Genomic DNA, 22,388 nt, shown 5'->3' with positions numbered 1-22,388 from the left:
ACACAAAACCTAATCCAGGAACCATTAACAGCTGGCAGGCTGAGGCTCACCTCTAAGGGAAGGAAGAGGAAATTGGGGTGCGCAGAGATGCCAAAACAAGAGCCAGTGAAAATACACAGACATTTACCCCCGGCGGCAAGAATTCATTTACCTTTCCTAATAGGTGAAGAAGTGCCTGGCGAAACCGGAGCCTCTGGAACACGAAAAGGTCATACACAGCTGACACAGCCAGCACCGTCACCCCCTGCTCCTTCCAAAGCATGCTGGCTGCTGCAAACCACAGGCTGCCCAGCATCCAGCCCCAGCACCTGATGACAGAGCCTCCACCACATTGCCTGTTCTGGAAGGCCCCATGTGGCACCGGTCGGAGTCCACAGTGTCGCACATAGCAGAGAAGAGACAGCAAGAAAAACAAAGCGGCACCAACGTCCGCCCTTCCCACCACACCAGCGACTGCTTCAGTGTGAATCGGGTGGGAGGCAAAAAGAAGGCCTGCCAAAAGGCTCCACAATCCCCCACCCAGCAGCGGCCGGCTGAAGGCTGTGACAAGGGCTGTGACCAGGCCGTGCAGCACCACATTCATTAAGTGGTAGCCCCAAGGGTTGAGGCTGTGCAGGGAGTAGTTGAGGCGGAAGGAGAGGGTGCAGAGTGGACGGAAAGACTTGTGGCTGCCACTGTGAGTGAGCAAAGTGCCCCAGAAGTCGTCATACAGGATGTTGGTCCAGGGAGTCTCAGGGAGAAGGTCCTGGTTGGTCTTGATGGCTCGGCTGAAAGAACAAAAGGAATAGGTATGAGGCGTTTATTGATTTAATATTGATATTTTGTGCTATGAGCCAACATTTTCAACATACAAGTATGGGTGTAGTCAGTTTAAAATATTAGATTAAAGCAACTTTAAGGTCAACATTCTTTAAAATGTGTTTTCAACTGCGTGTATTAACAAAGAATTTCTTTGCAGAAGCCCTTACGTAGCATCCATCTGAATTGTGTACACGGAGATAGGAGTCATTTGGAATACCAAGTTTTCTATCTTGCTAATCATGCACTCATAAGTGAAACTTAATAGCCAAATGCAATGAGAACACCACAGAGTATTTGATTAAACACAGAGACGTGCACGCTGCTGAGCTCTCACACACGCAGCATGCGCATATGTCACATGTACCTGCAAACACACACACACAGACAGGTGGTATAACACCCCCGAGGTTCTGCGGATTCTCGTAATTAGCGTCTCATTACTGAGGGACATGAGCAGCATTCGTGTACAGTCACAGACGGCAACAAATGAAGATCACAGCAGAGACTGATGAATGGGATCGCTGCTACAACAACAACAACTCGAAGCCAGGTTAGTGAAAGAAAAAGCTTGCGTAGATATTCCGCAGATTTATAAGTGTTTGCCAGGAGAAAAGTGAGACCACAAAATAAAGACAAAGGAATCAGTAACAGAGGGGAAACTGCAGTGAAATTTACATTTTCCATACACTTTAATAAACTTGAACAAACTGACCTTTAACAAACTTTAGTCAGTCAAATGATAAAAGTCACTGAATGGCTTGTTAAATTTTTATTTACTTTTTTCTGTAATCATTAAATTTCCAAGAAATCATTTGTCACTGTGGTCTGCTCACTGCAATAAGTCAGTAATATTGTTATCATAACTACAAAGTCACCAACTTAGCCACACACACACACACACACACACACACACACACACACACACACACACACACACACACACACACACACACACACACACACACACTCTCTCACACACACACACACACACACACACACACACACACACACACACACGCACAGATTCCTCCATCAGTTACCACAGCAACCAATGCAGATATAGAAATCAATCTTTTAAATGACAACGCAACAGTCAGTCCTAAAAATGTGATTTGCCTAATAAACCAGGTAGTTAATTTTTGTTTATATAATTCAGTTTTATAAAACTGCATTTTCACCAGATCAGTGCAAAGATCTGAGTTATTGAGTTATTTTCCCATTGACTAAAATAGGCAATATCTGAAATTCCTGGGTAAATGGTAAATGGCCTGTATTTATATAGCGCTTTACTAGTCCCTAAGGACCCCAAAGCTCTTTACATATCCAGTCATCCACCCATTCACACACACACATTCACACACTGGTGATGGCAAGCTACATTGCAGCCACAGCCACCCTGGGGCGCACTGACAGAGGCGAGGCTGCTGGACACTGGCGCCACCGGGCCCTCTGACCACCACCAGTAGGCAACGGGTGAAGTGTCTTGCCCAAGGACACAACGACCGAGACTGTCCAAGCCGGGCTCGAACCGGCAACCTTCCGATTACAAGGCGAACTCCCAACTCTTGAGCCACGATCGAGAGAAAGCGAGAGAAGCCCTCTTTTCGTGGAAAGCAGCGGTGCATTTCCAGTTAGTTTTTTTTTGCAGCATTTGCTTTCCCATCATGAACAGCCATGTCAGATAACAATTATTCTTGCTTCACAGCTGCATGCATACAGCAACCATTCAACATATAATTTATATCAATTTCTGTCCAGACTTGTTCTTCAAATTGTGCAATATAAAATGTCACCACTGAAGACAAAAAACAAAACAAAAAAACGTGTCCTTGTTCTTTCATGTGCTCACTACATCCTAACACCTTCAGTGTGACTTTCTTCTTTTCCTCCTCCTTGGGAGCTCCATTTTTACCATCCTTCGTCTAATATATCCACTATCCTTCCTCTGCACCTTTCCAAACCATCACAAGCTTGCCTCTCCAATTTTGCCTCCGAACTGCTCAACCTGAGCCGTTCCTCTCATACATTTCTAATCCTGTCCCTCCTGGTCACGCCCAATGAAAATCATAAATCCTTAACTCTGCCACCTCCAGCTTGTAAACCTTCCCCTTTACTCTTGCTACCATTCTTCTGTCACAAATCACACTTGTCTCCATCCACTCCACCCTGCCTGCACTCTCTTCTTCACCTTTCCTGTGCACAGTCCATTGGCTTGAATGGTTGAAGCCAGGTATTTAAACTCATCCACCTCATCAATACTTCCAGTCCTTGCATATTCACAGCTTCAGTCCCTACATTTAAAGGCCTTTATTTTTTTTACCTATTACCTCTGACAACACCTACCCATGATCCTCCTCCTCCTGTCTTCGGAGCACAGTTTCCGCTCCACTGGCATCCTACTGATCAACTGTACCAAAGGCGGTTGTTGTTAACTGATCTGGTATGGATGTGTAATTGATGGCTCGCATATATGATTTGGCATTGATTTTCTGCTCAATGTCCTTCCTGACGCAACCCAGGCCTGTGACCAGCGTGTGCCGGGGCCCACACCCCACACCCACTCAAGATGACTTTGACCTTTCATCACTTCATCCTTGGGTTCAAGTGCCAAATCTTCCATCATCACATGGAAGAGATATTGCATTTACAACAATGAAACAAAATTACCTACAGCCAGCTAAGCCATAAAAATAAGTGCAGCATTTGAAAAGCAGGACTGATGCACTGATGGACTGGTGAAAGAAGCTGGCAGAATTATTGGAACAAGTCTGCCAGAGATCAGTAATATCTTCCCCACTCGCTGTCTGAGGAGGGTGCACAGTATCCTGCGGGACCAACATCACCCTGCGCGCCACCTTTTCCATCTGCTGCCCTCAGGGAGAAGGTACAGGTCTATACAGGCCAGAACATCCAGACTGGCCAACAGCCTGTATCCACAGGCTGTGAGGCTCCTGAACTCTCTGCCCCCCTCTCACGGACAATAACCATATCCAACTTCTTAATAGCAATGAACTGGTCTGCATTGGTGCATCATATCTTTATTCTCTTCCCCCTCCTGCCCCCCCCCCCCCCCCCCTCTTTCTTAAATAGATAACTATCATATCTGATATCATATCTCACAGTACAATAATATTGAATGGGTTGCATTGTTGTATTTTGTCATGTTTCTCAGGTCTTTGTCTGAATTTCTACGAACATTATTGCTAAGGATTGTCTTATTGCATTGGAGTCACACTGGGTTAAATATGTACACTTGGGTTTTAAGGGGTATTTATTATTTTCTTCTTTTTTTTGGGTTGTATGGAAGCCCCAAACGCAATTTCATTGTTCTTGACAATGACAATAAATAAATAAATACTAATACTAAATAAATGAAAGGGGGATTGAAAACACCAGAACACCAGTGTCTGCACTGAAAAATCTGCCGAGTGTTTGATGGATAGTAATTTGATGCAATGTCAAGTATCACTGAGGCAGTGTGGTTTTCAAAGAAGGGTTGCATGCTGTCGAGAATGCAGCCTAATGAGTACCTACGAGGTGACTGGAGCAGACAAAGAAAATATTACTGTAGATCAAATTATAGTGGATGTAGAAAAACAGAGAAGCCCACAATACAAGAAATATGCCACTAATTGTTGGAACAGGAAATAAGAGTAAACTGTGTTTAATTTATAACACAGAGAAAACCAAAAGATAGCCAGATCTACTGATCTCACGGCTGACGTGCCAATTAAAAGCAGCTGGGTGATGACAACAAGCAGATTCATTCCAGCTTTTCTTATCCTCTGAGGACAATGCTGCTTTTTTTTTTTTTTTTTTTTTTTTTTTTTTTTTTTAAACAGGCTGAATATATTATTTTAATATCACTAGGAGAAGCTTGGGTTATGTGAGGTTGATTGCAAAAGCTTTGCGTTTCCAGGATTTTAACACTGACCCAGTAGTATCCCCCCGCTTTCTCTCTGTCTGGGTTTGATCATCCTTTGCAATGTTTCTGTGTTTGTGCATGGCACACTCGGGAAGGAAAGGAACAGCAAAAGGAGGCCAGTTGGGGACTTCCTTTGTCTACAGACTGAAACTCAGAGCTGAGCTTATAAAAAAAAAAAAGAGGACAGGGGGGAGAAAAAGACCGAGATGTCGGCCTGTAATAGAAGACAAGATAAAAGTAAAAGAATAACTAAGACAGCAAAGAGAGGGCAAAAAGTCAACCCATTAGCCTACAGATCCAGTCTCAAAACAATAACTGCTGAAGGAATTAATTTAAATGTTTTTTTCCTTTAAGCCTTCAGTCCTGTCATCGCGTGAGCTGTAGTAAATTCCTGCATTTCCCAAGATTGTTCTGTCAGAGAAAAGCATTGTGTATTTCTCAGGCTCTCACTTACAGCATATAATATTTCTAAGGAGGCGGTGCATTACATCATGCAGTTTACAAAGCCTCTTCCTTTTTTACTGTAGTTCCACATTGAGCTGTTATTTTAGAAATGATTTACAGTCCCAGCATAGCGTGGAGCATGAGGACAGCAAGGACTGAGGATACAAGGAAAATAAATGTATCCCAAGTTTATCAAAATTCAAGTCTTTAAAGTAATCTCACATTGCAACTCATTCTATGCTTATCCCAAAACACTCCTAAAAGATGTTGGCAATTTACTGAAGCAGAATAAATATTTTGTTCGTGAAAATCTGCAACTCTGCTCACGCTTCTTCCCATCCTGTCCCTTTGGGCGCTTAGTTAGCACACCATGAAATCCATACATGGCTTGATTCAGTCTCACCCAGCTCCCTTGTGTCCCTCTCCATGTCTTGGGTCTCAAAACTCTGCGGTGATAAATAATTTAAATATTCAAATCAGCGCCAACCACTCATCTCCCTCCCTGCTCCTGCCCGGCACTGGAGGATGAAAAGAATGCATTACCCATGAGAGTTTGGCAACGGGTCTGTGCATGCGCACGCAAAGGAATAAATGGTTACATGCGACGTGTCCGTTCTTTGTGTTTGCGAGTGCATGCGCATGTGAGATTGTGTGACAAGAGAGCCTGTGCTGATGGCTTCATTGAGGCCCGTCTCTGCAGCGGTGCAGATAGAGTGGCCTCCCAGAGTGATTGCTCTTACAGAAGGGGGTCTTTTGTATTCAAACGCCGTATGTGGGGCAGGCAGGCAGGCTGCAGGGCACTCTATTCACAATCCGTAAAGTACAGGACGGGGTTTGGGCTTTTCAATTTTCTTCCCCCCCCCCCCACCTTTTTTTTGGTGGGGGGAGGTAATGAGGGATTTCCACATTGTCTGAAAGGACACATTGGTGAGCAGGGATTTTTTCCCCCCTCTTTAGATCAATTTGTGATGGGGTGAGGTCTACTTTCACCTGTCCGCTGCTTTTAGTGGAAAGAAAATTGGCTGTCTTTCAGTGTTTGGGTATGTTTTTTTTCTCATTATGCAAATGGACCTCTCCAAGCGGTGATCTCACCACCAGTCATTTGGTTTTTCATGTGTTGTTGTTGCCTACAGACACACAGACTTTTTCCTACACTGAATGTGAAAAATACAAATATTTCACAAATATTTATTCTAAAGTGTCTTCAATATATTATAAGTTATGCCCTGCATAAACTTCATAAATGACAATTTTACCAAAACCCAGTTAAAAGACAAGCAAATTCCTGAACTTTAAGAAGATTGAATTTAAAAGTAAATGTATTTAAAAAAAAACAAATACCAGCAGATATTACTACCATTTTTTACTATTTTGCCCCTTTGCTACAGTGCAATAAAATGCGTAACATCCTTAACGGCTTAAGGATTTATATTTACTGTCACTAACAACCAATCAAAGTCACGAGGTGCACAAACTTGGTCTACAGAGCTAGTTCACTGATTAAAGAAAGAACTCTAAGCATTTACTCAATTGCTCAAAGGTCAGATCACATCCCAGAAGAGGCTCCCATGCTCTGTCAGAACAGATGAGGAAAACAGGAGACATACACAGGAGCATCCTGACAATTTTCAAAATAAAACACCCCGCTTCTGGTCTACTTTGCAGTATTACACTTTACAAAAAATACTATTGCAAGAGTGACTTTAGGATATTTTAGTTATATTTAGTATGTTTTTTAAATGCACTCCTCAGTACTAAAAGGGAGCATTCCAGGAGTGCTAGGTACACTTGTAAATCGTTGTGATTTCAAAGTAAGTTTCAGGGTTGTAAGTAAGCACTGAGAACAATTTTGTAATCACTTTCAGTGACCCTTAGAAATTGTCTCAGCTGCAGATATGCTGCAGACACCATGGTCGAGTAGTCATTCCTGTTACGCTTTTTATTTCATGTTTGCTTAAGGTTGGCCTGAAAACTGATGGTGGTGTTTTGTAGTGTAGTGTCTCTGGCATCACAAAAATTGTGTTTGCAGACCAGGCAGATGTCTGCAAACACATGCTCTCCATCTGATGAGGAAATTTATGTCAGTAAGACCGAAAAAGAGCCCAGCACAATAAAGCCACCGGATCCCCTCCTTGTAGGGGTCGAGGCTTCAAGAGCTCCATGTGTTGTCATATTGTATGAACATCAGCTAAAATCTTGAATCCCAAGATAAACAGACTGCATCCCATCCAAAACTTGTTTCCTTAACTGCAACCTTTTAAAGTTCAGCTTACAGATTTCTCTCCCACTGCGTGCTGGGTGAATAAATCATTAGTTTACATGTTTTTTGCGACCTTTACTCAAAGGACAACATTATTAACAACATTGCAAAACGCTGCACTTGAGCCTATTTTAAATATTTGGGCTCTCGTCCAGCTTCGTACGTCTGCAGCATGTACAAGCTTGTTCCGCTGTAATAAACATGTCTAGTATAAACTGCCATCACTTAGCATAATCAGAACTGGCTGAATTACAGGCTTTTTGAGCAGAGTGCATCCTGCTGCTCCACGACAGCAGTAACGAGATGGATTAGCCAATCATCATAAAACAGGATTGTTAATGGACACTGGCCTAGACATTATTTCATGGATATCATCACCTCTTGGTTCGGTTTCCTTTCACTTCTCTTCCATTTGCTTCTATTAATACAGATCCATTTCCCCATTTTTTTTTTTAAATTCACTTCTGCTTTATATAAAGTCAACACCACTTTCTCCATTTCCTCCATTTCATTTCTTTTGTCCTCCACCTTTCTCTTTATCTTCGCCATCAGCCTCTAAAGCCTTATCTGCTCCAGATCCTGCTTCGCTACCAAACCTTTTACAATATGACTTGTCTGGCCAAGATCTATTAAATTCCCATCTCCTTTACTTGAGCAATCTCAGAGCTAATTAAACTCACAGACAGAGAGCGGCAGCAGACCGGCCTATTCACACACTGCTAATCTTGGTCTGGCGCACCGTTGAAGTAAACACGGCGCTGATGCTGCTGGCTTTATGCAGAAGTATCAGGAATGCAGATAATTAAAACTTTGCGAGGAGAAAAACTGTCCGCAATGGAGGGGACAAAGAAAATTCATATCACACTGGCACAGCAGAAAATGTGTACAGGTGGAGGGTTTAATTAGAGAGCCGCCATCTCTGTAAACAAATAAGAGCTGCAAGACTTATCATGTGTTTGTGCACCCATTTCATTCTGAAGTTAATTACTGTTATGGAGGGGCACAAATGCCAAAATCTGAAATAAATGAATAACTAACTCAGTAAACAAATATGCCAAATATGGCATTAATTCATTTCAAAAATATGAATTCATGAATTTATATTTGTAGTATTCATTTCTTTTGTTAATATTAGTTTCCCTTTGCATTCAACACTTTATTTCCCAAATAAATTTAAGTATCTATTAAAGTCATTTCTTTGTTAATTCATTCATGCCCGTGTTTATGTTTCATGTCAATTCTACATTTAATATCAAATGAACTGTTCACTGACTCACTTGTTTTAACTTATTTGATTCTAATAGTCTATTAAAATGAATTGAAAAATAAACCTCTTTTAATATCACTTTGAGCTTAATCTGTATATTTTCTCTGCATCGTCCTTGCTTTGAAGTATTTGAATTATTAAACTGACATATGCTTCTGAAAACACTGCTGATAAAAACACTTGTCAATAAATAGATTTGGGAACCTTTGAGTTCTTAAAATTATTAGCATTTTTACTGTGCTGCAACCAAGTCCACTTATTGATTTCATCTTCATTTCAATTCAGTCTCACATACAGTGGGATAAAGGCCAGTGTGATAAAGAGAGGGCTTGTATATGGGTGGATGTAAAGAGTCCAGAGAGCTTGTGTGTTAATCCAATGCTAACAGGATTAGAAGGTGATCATATAGTGCTCTGAGTTTCTGAGACATGCACAGAGGTTGAGGTCAATAACTAATCTGATTTAGGTCTGTGTATTATATGTATGTGTGCTCAAGTCTCCTCACTTGTGATTCTACAACACAGTGTCCTGATCCAGCAGCGCATAACCTCGTCTGGAGCAGGTTATGTTCAGAGTTTTGGTTCGTCATGGATTCTTTTTCCCATGACATGCTCTAACTGCCTACACTCATCATGGGCATGAATGTCATGGTAATTTGGGGCTTTTAATGAATCCTTTGAACTGTTCTTTTTCCAGGGTGGAATGAACAGACAACATACAACTTTAATAACTTCAAAAAAAAAAAAAAGAATTGGGTGAACAAGTGTGACTTTATTTTTTTGAGCTGCAGAAGCCGACATACACAAGTTCAATGCCGTGTGGAGAAAAGATTGAGCTGTTTGGCCAAAATGACAAGACGAGTGAAGTTTAGGTTTTCAAACCTCAGAACACTGTACCAGCTGTTAAGCATGGTTATGGTAGTATTATGCTTTGGGGCTGTTTTGCTGCATATAGTACTGGTACACTGCACAAAGTGGATGGAATAATTAAGAAGGTAGAAAACCTCAAAGCTCTTCTTTACCTCAAATCAATATCCAGACAGTTAAAACCTGGACACAATTGGGTTTTCCAATTCTAAATACAAAGCAGGCTAACATTAAACTTCTGTGAAAATTACCAGAATATTCATGCCCTTGATGAGTGTATGTAAATATCTGACCAAAACTATAGTTTCAGCAATTTATGTCCATTAAGTTGGTGATGCAGATAATCTCTAAATATGTTTTTATAGATGTTTTTATCCTTATCTGCTGAAACATTTTACACTGCTAACTGCAGCTAGTAGAACAGATAATCAATCCATTTTATCACAATTTCTGCCCAACAACTGCAAAAATCTAGTATAAAGTCATTATGTTTGCTTGCTTGCCCCAAGTCATTCACTGGCTGATTATGATCTGCTATAATCCTGTGAGTACGTTGCCACAACATGATGACAGACTATGAGGAGATGATGATGAAGATGAGTGAGATGCTGAGGGGGATCAGAACCCACAGTTCATAATTACCCGTTCTCAATATTACCTAAAGTAATTACCCCTGGTAAACCTACTTTTTTCTTATTTGAACCGTAATTTTTCTCCTCATAAAATTCTTATGCTGGAGACTCAATGAGAAAATAAAGACATTCGTCATTTTTTATCAACTTTTGTATCTGTTTAGTTTGTGTATCTGAAAGGTCAGGAAGTGAGCATTAAGCGTGTGTTTAAACATCACACGTCATCAACGCGACTCGCAGAACAATACCAGAAGTGGCACCGCTAATTTCCCACACTTTGTCCCACGCCAGTGTGGCACGAATATGGGAGGAGGGGGGGGGGAAAAAATGCATAAATGTCTAAGATAGCATTCATAAAACCCATGCAGCCAGTGGCCTGGTGAAAGACTTGTGCAAAGGTTTTCAGAGGCTCTTCCTTTTCCTTGTGCGTGAGGCAACATCTGATATTAATTTGGCTGATTTTATGCAGAGTTCAGATAATGAATTGTTTCTTTCAATCAACTGAAATGTACTAAATGTGATAAACAGCTGCTGGATGGTGTTCCATACAAACTGGGCTCTGAAAACTGGCAAGATTTTCATTTGTTTTTTTATGTTATTTGAAAGAAAACCTGAGACACAAGAGGAAGCTTATTTTATATTCAAGGTACCAGACTTTTTTTTTTTCTTGCTCGCTCAGTTTGTTGGATCTATATTTTCCATTGATTTAATAGCCCATCATGCTGCTCCCAGCAGTTTTCCCTTGGGTGGAAAAAAACCCCCACATTCAGCTGAATGAACAGACCATTTAGATGACTGATTTTAACTCTTCACGTAAATGTGAAATAGCTTCAATTAATTCAGCAAATGTGCATATTTGCAGCCATTTCTGTGGTCACAAATCCCTCCAGTGGATGTATGTTTACTCTGAGGAAATGCTTCTTGACCAAGTGTTTATGAGGAAATTGTTTATTGTGTAAAGGTAGCCCACTATCCCAACAGCTGTATATAAACAAAACTTGCACAAACACTGTAAAGGAAAGGCTGGTCTTTCTCAATCTCTGTTATTGAAAACACTGTACAAATATCTGTCACTTCAATGCAACCCAGCGTTGCACTGACATACATAATTAGGCTGTAAAGAAGTTACAGTTGCATCCACATACTGTTTTTGCATTCATACACTCCTGTGTCCACATACCATGGACCAAATGCAAAGCTGTCCATCCCTTAACTGCCCATCCACTTCAAGGAATCTTTTGAGTTACAAATTGTCTGAACTGCTCATTTATGTTAATTATTTTCTGTAGCCACTTACAGTATATGCCTCATACATGTGAATTTAGCCATTCTGAATGAATAGCTAAATTTGAGTAACTATTTAAGGACATGGTTCAGAGTTCATATAAAGTCCCGATCAAAAGTTTAAGACCACTTAAAAAATGGCAAAAAAAAATCACATTTTGCATGGTTGGATCTTAAAAAGGTTCCAAGTAGAGCTTCAATATGCAACAACAAGAAATGGGAGTGAGTAATAACTCAAATTTGCTTTCACTCTAAAAACAGATAAACTAATTTGCTATGTCATGTATAAACTGTGATGACACCTAATGGACAACTGGAGATCAGCGCTGCAACATTTGGTCTCAGCCCAATTAAATATTATAACTATCTGCAGATTTAATTGTTGCAATTAATCGTAAGCTCTCACTTATGACTCATCACTGAAGTCCAGCTGTTTTAGCTTCAGGTCAACTCAGTGTTGATTAGGATAAAGGCGCCTCTACATCCTCAGTCTGCCTAAACTGGCGAGTCAGAGCAAGAGATTTCTTCCGGGGGCTTTGAGCTTCAAAGAGGGAGAAACAGTGTGAGTTCAACATCAGGAAGTTGGCTGTCTCTCTTTTGTCAGGGAACGGACTTGCTTTCATGTTTCCTATAAAGCCGGTTTCCTGATAAGCAGCACAACTAAAACCCAACAGTGCACCGCCCTAAGTCAATGCCCTAAATAAACCTTGAACACGAATTGTCCAATTTTTAAGTCTCTTAATGTATATCAGAATTGTTTCACAAGTGTTCAAACCTTGTAATATCGGTTTTGATTAGTGTGAAAAGTAGTGACGAAAGGCTGGGAATTTGATATAACAATGAGAAAAGTGACTTTAGTCTAAAGCATGCGTGAAGCTATGTGAAAATTCATGCCTCTTGCAAATATCGTGACTGGTTGAGTGATGCTGATGATTCAGTTTATGTAGAAATTATAGATGTGGTTTTGTCTTAAATGACATGTTTCATTATTTTCTGTTTTTATTATACTTAACAAATCAAATGAAAATACTATCAACAACAACTGGGTCTAATGATTTGTCTGTTTATCCATGCGATCTTGGTAGCTGTGGCTAACTGAACCCCATGTTGCTCCCAGTGGAAGGCAATTACCTTGTATGGCAACCAATGATATGTTAATGAGAAACACAGTAAAGAGTTTTACAGAGCTTTGGTAAGGTTAAATGAGTGCAGACCTTTTATCTTAACCCAAAGTGACAGATTTGGGGAAATATAAGACTCAGACTTACTGAAAATTATTTCTGTCTGTTTAGCTTTAGTTTAGAGCCAGGAAGTAATTAACTTTGCTGGCTTTGTCCTTTTACAAGTACTGAACCCCCAAGAAATACTTCCATTCTGCTCGTTAAATAAGTATCTTCCAGAGGTGGGACCAAGTCATTGTTTTGCAAGTCTCAAGTAAGTCTCAAGTCTTTATCCTCAAGTCTCAAGTCAAGTCTCAAGTAATGTCAGGCAAGTCAGAGTCAGAATCAGAATCAGAATACTTTATTGATCCCTGGGGGAAATTATTTTTTGTTACAGTGCTCCATTTTAAACCAACATTAAGACAAGACAGACAATACGCTAACTAAGAATAGTACAATATATACATATATATACATACATACATACATAAGTCACTTATAAATAAATATTTGGAAAAGAAACATGTGTAGTTGTAGCAGCAAACAGTGTGTTAAGTGGATGCGTTGTACAGGGAGATGGCCACAGGCAGGAATGATTTCCTGTGTCGTTCAGTGGTGCTTTTCGGTAATCTCAGTCTCTCACTGAACGAGCTCCTGTGACTGACCAACATGTCATGGAGTGGGTGGGAGGTGTTATCCAACATTGTCTTTATCTTGGACAGCATCCGCCTCTCCGACACCACCTTGAGGGAGTCCAGCTCCATCCCCACAACATTGCTGGCCTTGTTGTGGAGTCGAGTCTCAAGTCACTGGTGTAAAAGTCCGAGTCAAGTCACAAGTCTGAAACTTTGAATTTCAAGTCCTTTCGAGTCTTTAAAAAAAAAACGAAAAAATAATGTTGCAGTTATGCTAAATGTAAATATTAGACCATGTAATTTTAAAATCTGTGTTTTTCTCAACACATGACAAAATAGTGAACTTAGAAAATATACACAAATTGTGAAATTGCACCTCTTTAAAATGCAGCTCAATTAAACCTAGCTCCAAGAATAATTTTCACCGACAGTTCTGAGATACGCTGCATGTTATTCTTGGATGCGGTTGTAGGACCGGCTTTAAAATCGCATGACAAAAATATCATACACATTAAAAAGAACTGCATCACCAACGTAGCCTGGACAACATTTGCTAGTTAGATGAAGTCAGCTATCTCATTGTAGCATATTTATATGCATATTTATAATCATACGGTTCTTGGAGTGAGTGCATACACTCGTGAAGTTTAGTAACTTCAGGTCACTGCAACAAGTCCAGGTACAGTTTACCGACGGATGGGTACAGGACCTTGAAATGCACCGTGTAGAACGAAAGACCATCGTACGTATCATAAGTTTACCAGTCTCACAAATTGTCGTCATAAATACACATTCGTTAACCGTTTATTAATAGGACCTTTGAGCTCAAGGGTAATTAATTAGCAGTGGAAATAATTTCTGGTAGCATCACAGAAATGTAGCAGTGACAATAATATTGTATGCTGTAATCGTACTGGGCAATTAGTGATACAAAAAACCTGTTTTATCCTGTGAATAAAAGTATATGTTTTTGTTAATGTACCATAATAACAGAAGCGAAACACAATATTGTGTCAGGACAATTCACTATTTATGCACAATAAACAAAGGAGCATAGCGCGACAATTTCTGTTCAGCGCCAGACTTGCTTGTAACCTATATCACTAATTATGTTATGAAAATGACGTATTAACTACTAAAAAATACTGACCTTCGTGTAAATGCTTGGAGCAGACTAACCTGTGAGCTGGAGTGTTCTGGGACGTTATATTTGATCTTTGAATGGCTGCAATCCAGGCCATCCGTCGCGTCTTTGTTACTTCGGAAACATGGCTTGAACAATTTCTCTTCAACGACGTAATCCGATAACAACCGATCTCTTTACCCGTCGGCTTCCCGTGGCTGTCATGCGACCGGCTATTGCAGTTAATAATACAACGGCTTCTTGACATTTTTGTGTTTCTTTTTATCGCTGTGTGACTGATTTCAATTGAAAGCCTGCGTGCGCTACTACCGCTTGCCACGAGTTCCCAGAATCCTTTGCGGTTCTACCCGTGAATGACGTCACATTTTCAATCTCTATATAATATGCATGTTAAATTTTATATTTTGGGTAAAATATCAAGTCTTTTCAAGTAAACCGGTTCAAGTCCAATTCAAGTCCCAAGTCATTGGTGTAAAAGTCCAAGTCAAGTCACAAGTCTTAGAACATTTTTTCAAGTCAAGTCTAAAGTCATAAAATTAATGACTCGAGTCTGACTCGAGTCCAAGTCATGTGACTCGAGTCCACACCTCTGGTATCTTCTGTTCATGCTCAACGGACAGTAAAAACTATTATAAACCAATTGATGTGATCCAATTCTCAGCACTTTTTTGATACAATGATGAGCTGTTCACTGTTTTAAACACTGAAACAAAGTTTTGTTTAAAACTTTCAAAGTCTTGAATAAAACCCACTGTCAATATATGGAATTAGTGGTAAAAAGATCATGAACCTAATCATTGAGAGTGTTACTCCCTCGTCTGTTTTTCAGCAGATTGATTACCCAGTCTTTATCTCCATCTATGTGATTGATTGATCACTTCCCATTACGCTTGTCCCGTAAAATCGAAGTGATCTGACTACAATGCCTCCACTGCCACCTCAGCTAAAAATGGTGGCTGGGGCCCCTGCAGCATTTCCTGAGAGCTGATGTCAATAAAAGGTTGTGATGAATCCTCAGACTCACCACCGGGAAGGCTATGAGAAATCAATTGCTAATAAATCTAATGCTTTACATCTCTATGGGGGGAGCAGAGCAGGTGCAGTGAACAGAAAGACTTGGTTGAGATTTAAAGTGGCCAGCCCTCACAGCACAAATAAAAGCTTTATGTTGAAAGGGGTTAGGGTTAACTTACCGGACTGAATTGCAGAAGCTGTGCAACTGTTCATCCTTGAAGAATAGCAGTTTAAGTATGTTGCAGACCAGTTGTATAGAGTTGTTGTACAAATGACTAGATGCATTTATGCAGAAAAACAATAGAGACTAAGGCTTGGCTAGCATTTCAAGTGTAGCCTTTCAATTCAACAGCAAATTACAGTTTTACATCTCCATGAACACCCACAGACCACCAGGAATGCTTATGCAGAGTTGTGTTTATCCTGTATACATTAAGATGGGAGCCCTACTGCAAAATTTATAGAATTCTGCTAAGCCTCACCCAATAAATATGCCATACAGTTTGGTACTGTGCCCAACAGCAGACGCAGCGTGAAACACAACACAGGAGCAATGGATGCTGAGTTTTATAGGGTTTCCCCACACAGCCACCTCTTATCAGTGAAACAGTGGCCAACTCTAACACCCTCCATCCCACCAGTAAGATCCAGCCAGAACAACCTCCAGCAATGTTACCAAAAAGCAAATGAGCAGCCAATCACCTCTCAGTTTTTCATCTAGCTTAGGCTCGACAGTTAATTACAGTGTCTGACTGTGGATGTGTAATTAGAGAGGCCTCCGCGAGTCGCCTGCATCCCGTGATAAATGTGATGCTTGATTAAAAACGGACAGAGCTCTGTACCCTGACTTAGTCAAACAATGCATAAATCAGTGTTGTGTACAGGCTGGGGATATGGTGTAAAATGCAAGGTTGTTGTTGTTGTTGATTATTGCTTCAACATGAAAAGCAAAGAAAGCCTGTTTTACTCAGGTCTTAATTTGCTGCGTCCCATTTTTTATCACCTCATACTATGTGAAAACAAGCGTTTATACTTAAACCCCAAACTACTATTTAAATGTAAAAGAAAATTTAAAGGAATTTTAGTTTAACTTCAAATTCAAGAGCACTGGGGGAAAAAGAACCAGTTTTACAAATTAATTGTTATGCTATGCTTAATTGCTTAATGTTATGGTTAATTCAATTAATTAAGCATAACAGAGATGCTTATTCATAAAACGGTCATCACTGAGTCACAGACTATTCCTTTACACTTTATCCCAACTGATTGAGTTTTTGTGAGTTGTCATGCCCCAGAGGCCCATTCTTGGAAAAGAAAAACCCTAATTAATTATAAGTCTATAATTATATTTCAATTAAAACTGCAATTTAATCAACCAGAAGTCTATGGCACAATCCAGGAGGGGATGTCCCTAAAATTGTTGTATTAATTTAGGCTAATGTTCTCTCTATTATTGCAAAATCAGGCCACCAAACAGCCGGACAAATCCTGTAGGAAGCCTTTGGACTGCATCATAGATGGAGAAGCATATTAATATATAACATATGAATATATATTTTGTTGGCTTTGGAATATGAAATGCTTTAAGATAACATTAGCTTTTGACTTCTCAGTGAGGCTCTGAAAACAGAGGTACCTGCATTTTGTTATATTCATATTACACTTGTCACAATACAAAACCGTCAATCTTTATGCCTTACAATAAAAGACACTATATGTGGTATTATTTTCAATAACACATTGCTAACAAAAGAAGTATTGTTTTAATGAAGAACAAGACTGGTCCGAGCAATTGTATTCACCTACAGCCTTGTAGGAAAAAATGAACGTGTGCACCGGCCAAGTTAATATTTATAAAGACTGCTTAACACTACATTGTTGTTGAATCGGGAGCTTTACCCTCACAAAACTTTGCCTAAAGATCAGGGTTGCAGTCTTTAAGATGGGTTTGTTGTGCTGCTGGTTTGTTGTGCTGCTGTGCAAGTGTTCAGCTGCTAGTGAAGGGAGGGGCTGTGTGTCTACAGCAGTTCTGTGTGAAGCTGTGCATTAGCTGGAGGGGGTGAAGATGGCACTGCCGCTTTTAATACTGTTGAAAAATGGATATTAGTATCCAAGTATCTGTTTGTTCTTTTGATAACCACAAGTAGTATATCTATTCTTTCTTCTGGCATTTTCCTGTTTGAGGTTACCTGGGCTTTACTGCACCAGTTTTTTCTGTTTAGTCTTTACTCCCTCCCTTCATCATCTCCCACATGTTCATGAGTCTTCCTCATCATTCCGTGCATTTTGGGGTAGTTTTTTTTTTTTTTTTGCTTTTGTGTTTTGTCCATTTTTGGGACTCTTCTGTTTTATCAAGCATCACTAATTGAAGTTTTTTAATCTTCTTAATTTTGTCTTTCTCTTTCTCTTATGTCCATTTGTCTGCAGCTGGGTCCAACTTAGAAACAGTGTTGCAGCAGTACAGCCTGTCTACCACTAAATTGTGCAACTGAAGTCTCCATTAAAGAAAAAATTATTACATTGTAATTTTGTATCCAAATACTCTAAAATTGTATGTATTGTGACTATAATATTAAACAGCAGTTAAAATTCTCTTTCCTTTTCCTCTTTAATTCACTTCACCTTTTGCTTCTACAATCAATTCCACTGGCCTACTTCCAAATAGCTCCAGGTGTTGGCACAGTGACCTATAAAAAGGTGCACCCCCCGCCATCTAAACTAATCACTATGAAACACTCCTTCCATATTTGAATTGTAATAGTGGGTCCAAGACCAGGCCAGTGCCTGGCATTGATTGTTCTCTATGGGGAATAGATGGGTGTTGACAGGTCACGAAGAGTCGTGTCTCCGAAATGATTGCCAGTGTTCTCGTCTCACTTTTCACCCAAGTCCAGCTGTGTAACTTAAATGCACATGTTCAAATTTACACGCAGAGCACCAGGTGTGGACACAAAGCATCACCGATTCCCTCTCCGGTCTTGCTGGCCTAGTTTGTTCACTTGCAATGTCCAACAGAGTCTATTGTCCTTCACCAAGGATAAGGTTCCCTCTCTTGTTCTCCTTAAAAGTAGCACACAGACATTTAAAAAAAAATTGTATTTTAAATTTTTTTTAATTCCTGAAGGTTAATCAAAAAATTATGAGGATTCTATAATCATACTACAGATCTTTGCCACTGAGACACGACTTCTGTTCAGACTTTGCAGTTTCTTTGAGAAACTGGATCGGTTTTGATCTGCAATCGAGATTATAATGAAGACAAGTTTAATTGCTGATGACAAATCACAGAGCCAGTAGAGGATTGCAGTGCTGCAGCGCTGCCAAGGGAGCAGCTGCAGAAACAAAGCAGCATTCTGTTTCTGCTCAAACGCTTTCTGTCTCTGATTAGGAAAAAAAATTCACTATAACGCTCCCCCAGAATCGTTTTGTAATCCGATCACAAATTTTAAAATGCAGCTATTTTGAGAATGTGGAGGATTTGCATTATACGTAAAGAATGGCTACGAGTCTTACAGAAAACAGTGTTCAGTGTCACATTCTGGACCAGTCAAGTTTCTCTGTGTTTTGACAGCTTTCAGTGGTCAGATTCACATGCAGAATTTGTAATGGCCAAGTAAGCTGCACTAACAGACCATACAGCACTGTATCCAATTCAGAATAGGCCCCTCTTTCTTCTGCCGTGACCAGTTGTCACATTCCAGCATTAGCCAGAGAGAAACGGCAGCTAAAGAGGGGTACCACAGGGGCCAACCCAAACTAAATCTGTCTTCTTTTCAAGGATCGGTGCTAATTATCTAAGATCTTTTCAAATTCTGATCTGTGATCTGTTAAACACGGCTGGTACAATGAAACTATTTTCCTGAACTTAACTTTAACACTGGAACCAATGGAGTCATCCCAAGAGTGGAAACAGCATCCATTTGACCCTCAAGTTTGGACAAAGCAAAAGTCGTCAAAAGTCATTCAAAGATAGTTTCATTAAAGACTTCTTTTGAAGCCTTTAATGAAACTATCTGTGGACTACTGGCAAGTGCATGGATTATGAAACTGATAAGATTTGGTGGATTACACAAAAACATGCTAAATTCCCTTCCCTGCAGGAGGTTTATTATAATCCAAGTTTGTGAAACTATCAGCAGGTGTTCTAAAATATATAGCTATGTTTGAATGCTGCAGGAAACTCTATTATAAAGACCATAAAACGCATTGTGTAACACTATAAAAAGACCATATTCCCCTCTGAGATAGACTGGAGGGAAAAGCAGACATGATGTCATATTATAACATCATGACAAGTATATGGAAGACTGGGTTACAAGTGACTGTGGCCAAGTTGTTCCCTTTGTTATTCAATACATACATATTACACAAGGGGGCAAAAAGAAACTGAACTTTTCTCTAATGTTTCCACATATATGAAGGAAACACTTTAATTTGCTTAGCTTAGCTTAGCTTAGCAAAACAACTAGAAACAGGGCCAGCTAGCTTGGCTCTTCCTGAAAACAGATTCTGCCTGTAAGCCATGCTAATGATAATATATTGGATCGTTTCTATTCAGGGAAACTATTATATACTTTTTAAATTTTCTGTCATATATGTGAGATTCATATATTAAAAAAAGCACAAAGATTAGCACAAAAAATCTGGATAAGCTCGACAACTGCTAACTAATTCCTTTTTATTTGTACAAAAAAGGCAAAGTGTAAACTAGAGACCACCTTCCTCTGAGATTGCAATAACTGCAAGACCTGTCGAGATGGTTTTGCAGTTATTGTAATCTCGGCTATATACTCCATAATGTTGCAATTATTGAGTATATAGTAAAGTTAGGATTACACTTGCATATATACTGCAAATGTAAAGAGTTGGTCCGAGTGACATTCATTTTGTCAGACGGTGAGCACAAGGGTGCATGCAGATGTCCATGTGCCTGTCTGTTTGTGGTGACCGCATAAACTTGAAGAATTCACCCTCCGATGATAGATGTCCAAGGTGCAAGCAATCACCCGCCACTATGAGCCATATGTTCTGGACCTGCTCTGATTTGAACCGGTTTTGGTTATGTGTGTGGGAAAACAATTGATCCTAATCCGATGACAGCAGTCTTTGGTGTACTCCCAAACCAACACGGGATAACTTCTTATCAAATGAATGCAGTGGCTTTCTCATCTCTCCTGGCACGCAGGCTAATTCTTCTTAAATGGAAGGATTCAGGTCCACCAGTGTTTGTTCAGTGGGTGAGAGAGGTGATGAGGTGTTTGCAGATAGAGCATTTGAGATACAGTTTGAGAGGGTCTCAAAGTAAATACTACAAAACCTGGTCATCCTTTGTTGAATATGTGGAGAAGTTGTCATTTACTGAAGTATGATGTAATACTGCTTTTATCTGTGTTTGGGGTTTTTTTCTCTTTCTTTCTTTAGAGCCACCTACTATCTGTAGCAAGCCAAAAAGAACTGCGCACAATGCAGCCCCCCCTTTTATTTATGTATTTATTTTATTCTATTTTTGTTTGTTTTGGGGTTTTTTTGGTGGGTTTTGTTTTTTGTTTTGTTTTTTTCTGTTCGTTTGTTTGTTTGCCTTGTTCATGTGATAGTACTTTTTTTTGTATGTGCCCATAGATTACACATTTTTCTGCATCCAACTGGTTTGCCACTGCGTGGCGTAACCAGTTTCACAATGGCAGTGTTTGTAATCCTTGTAGCAACACAAGAGCGGTATCAACTCTTCAACTCTCAATAGGAAACAATCTGCTTCAAAAACAAATGATAGCATGCACCCTAATCTGAAGGGATATATGGCAAGATGCTACCTAGACAGATGTCTTTGGTTTGTCCAACAAGTATGTCAAGTATGTTTCTTCTGCTAACAACACTATTTATCAGTAGATGCTGCTGGTCATAGTAGGGGAAAAAACAGCAAGACCACAGAGTATAGATTAAATTGGCGCTGTCAGTCAGCTCAATAACGGTCTAACTTGAAGTGGTATCACAGTTACAGGGAGCCTTGGGGTGGGAGGGTATGTCTGTGTGTATCTTTTGATGAAATATGCGCAGTGTGACGGATGAGCTAGCCCATCACGCTCCACAGTGACTGCTAATCGGACTGCTTGCTGTGTGTACACAGCACAGATACAAATCTACCACAGGCCAGCACCTTTGGATGTTTCTTTGCTCACACTCACATGAAAGGGCATGATTGATTGCCTTTAATACTGAATTTCTTTTAATCAAGGGCAAACCAATTATAGTATCGACACATTCCAAGTTCTCTGGTGTCTGCTTCTTATCAAAGTGAAAGCGAAGACACATCACAGAGCTCATATAAATTGGTCTTGTTCTTATCCAAATAAAAAGCATGCATTATTCAATGGCCTTCAATACAGCCCACAAGATTTTAAAAAATGAAACTAACTAAAAGGCTAAACTGTATAGGATATTCAAAAATCTATTTAAAAGAAATTACAGAGCTGTCATAGCTTGTCATAAAAGCACAATAACTGTACAGCCTTTCCTAAAGCCACTGATCCATGAATATTAAAACTGCACCTCTGAAGAAAAAGAGAGACTGGCTGGTTTATCTCCAAAGCAGCCATTATCATGCAGATTTGCTGCAGTCCAAACTGCCATGTTTATTTAAAGAGCAATTCGCCTTATCTTCCAAAACTCCCAATACCTGCAAAGCCAGCCAGTGATTCCATCACAAGATTAACTCCAAAGAAAAAAAATAAGTTCAGTTTCTTTCTGTAAAAATGGGTGAGCAGACTATTGAACAGTGCTTAAAGGGCAGTGCAAAATAGGAAAATTAGCTTAAATGTTTCCTATCCTTGGCTTGGTAATTAGAGAGGATAGTTAACTTGAGAGATGATATGCTTTATGCTTCTAAACACAGAATAAGGACCTTGCAACTGAGCCAAACCTGAGTGACTTGGTGTTTTTTGACTGAAACGGTGTACCGC

General features: G+C 39.9%; 1 protein-coding gene across 1 annotated transcript in view; it reads right to left on the bottom strand.

Annotated features, from left to right (window-relative positions):
• The window catches only part of LOC147310333 (protein O-mannosyl-transferase TMTC2-like), a 69,489-nt gene that overhangs the window by 36,013 nt on the left and 11,088 nt on the right, over positions 1-22,388 (bottom strand). Inside the window, exon 2 of the mRNA XM_086268060.1 lies at positions 152-767. Coding sequence (XP_086124186.1) covers positions 152-767 — 616 coding nt within the window. The remainder of the gene's footprint in view (positions 1-151; positions 768-22,388) is intronic.

The sequence above is a fragment of the Aulonocara sp. 'chitande type north' Nkhata Bay genome, linkage group LG17 (assembly GCF_057382095.1).
Source record: "Aulonocara sp. 'chitande type north' Nkhata Bay isolate Kocher_YH1m ecotype deep benthic linkage group LG17, A_spYH_male_GT1.1, whole genome shotgun sequence".
Taxonomy (NCBI): Eukaryota; Metazoa; Chordata; class Actinopteri; order Cichliformes; family Cichlidae; genus Aulonocara; species Aulonocara sp. 'chitande type north' Nkhata Bay.
This window is presented reverse-complemented; position numbering and strand designations above follow the sequence as displayed.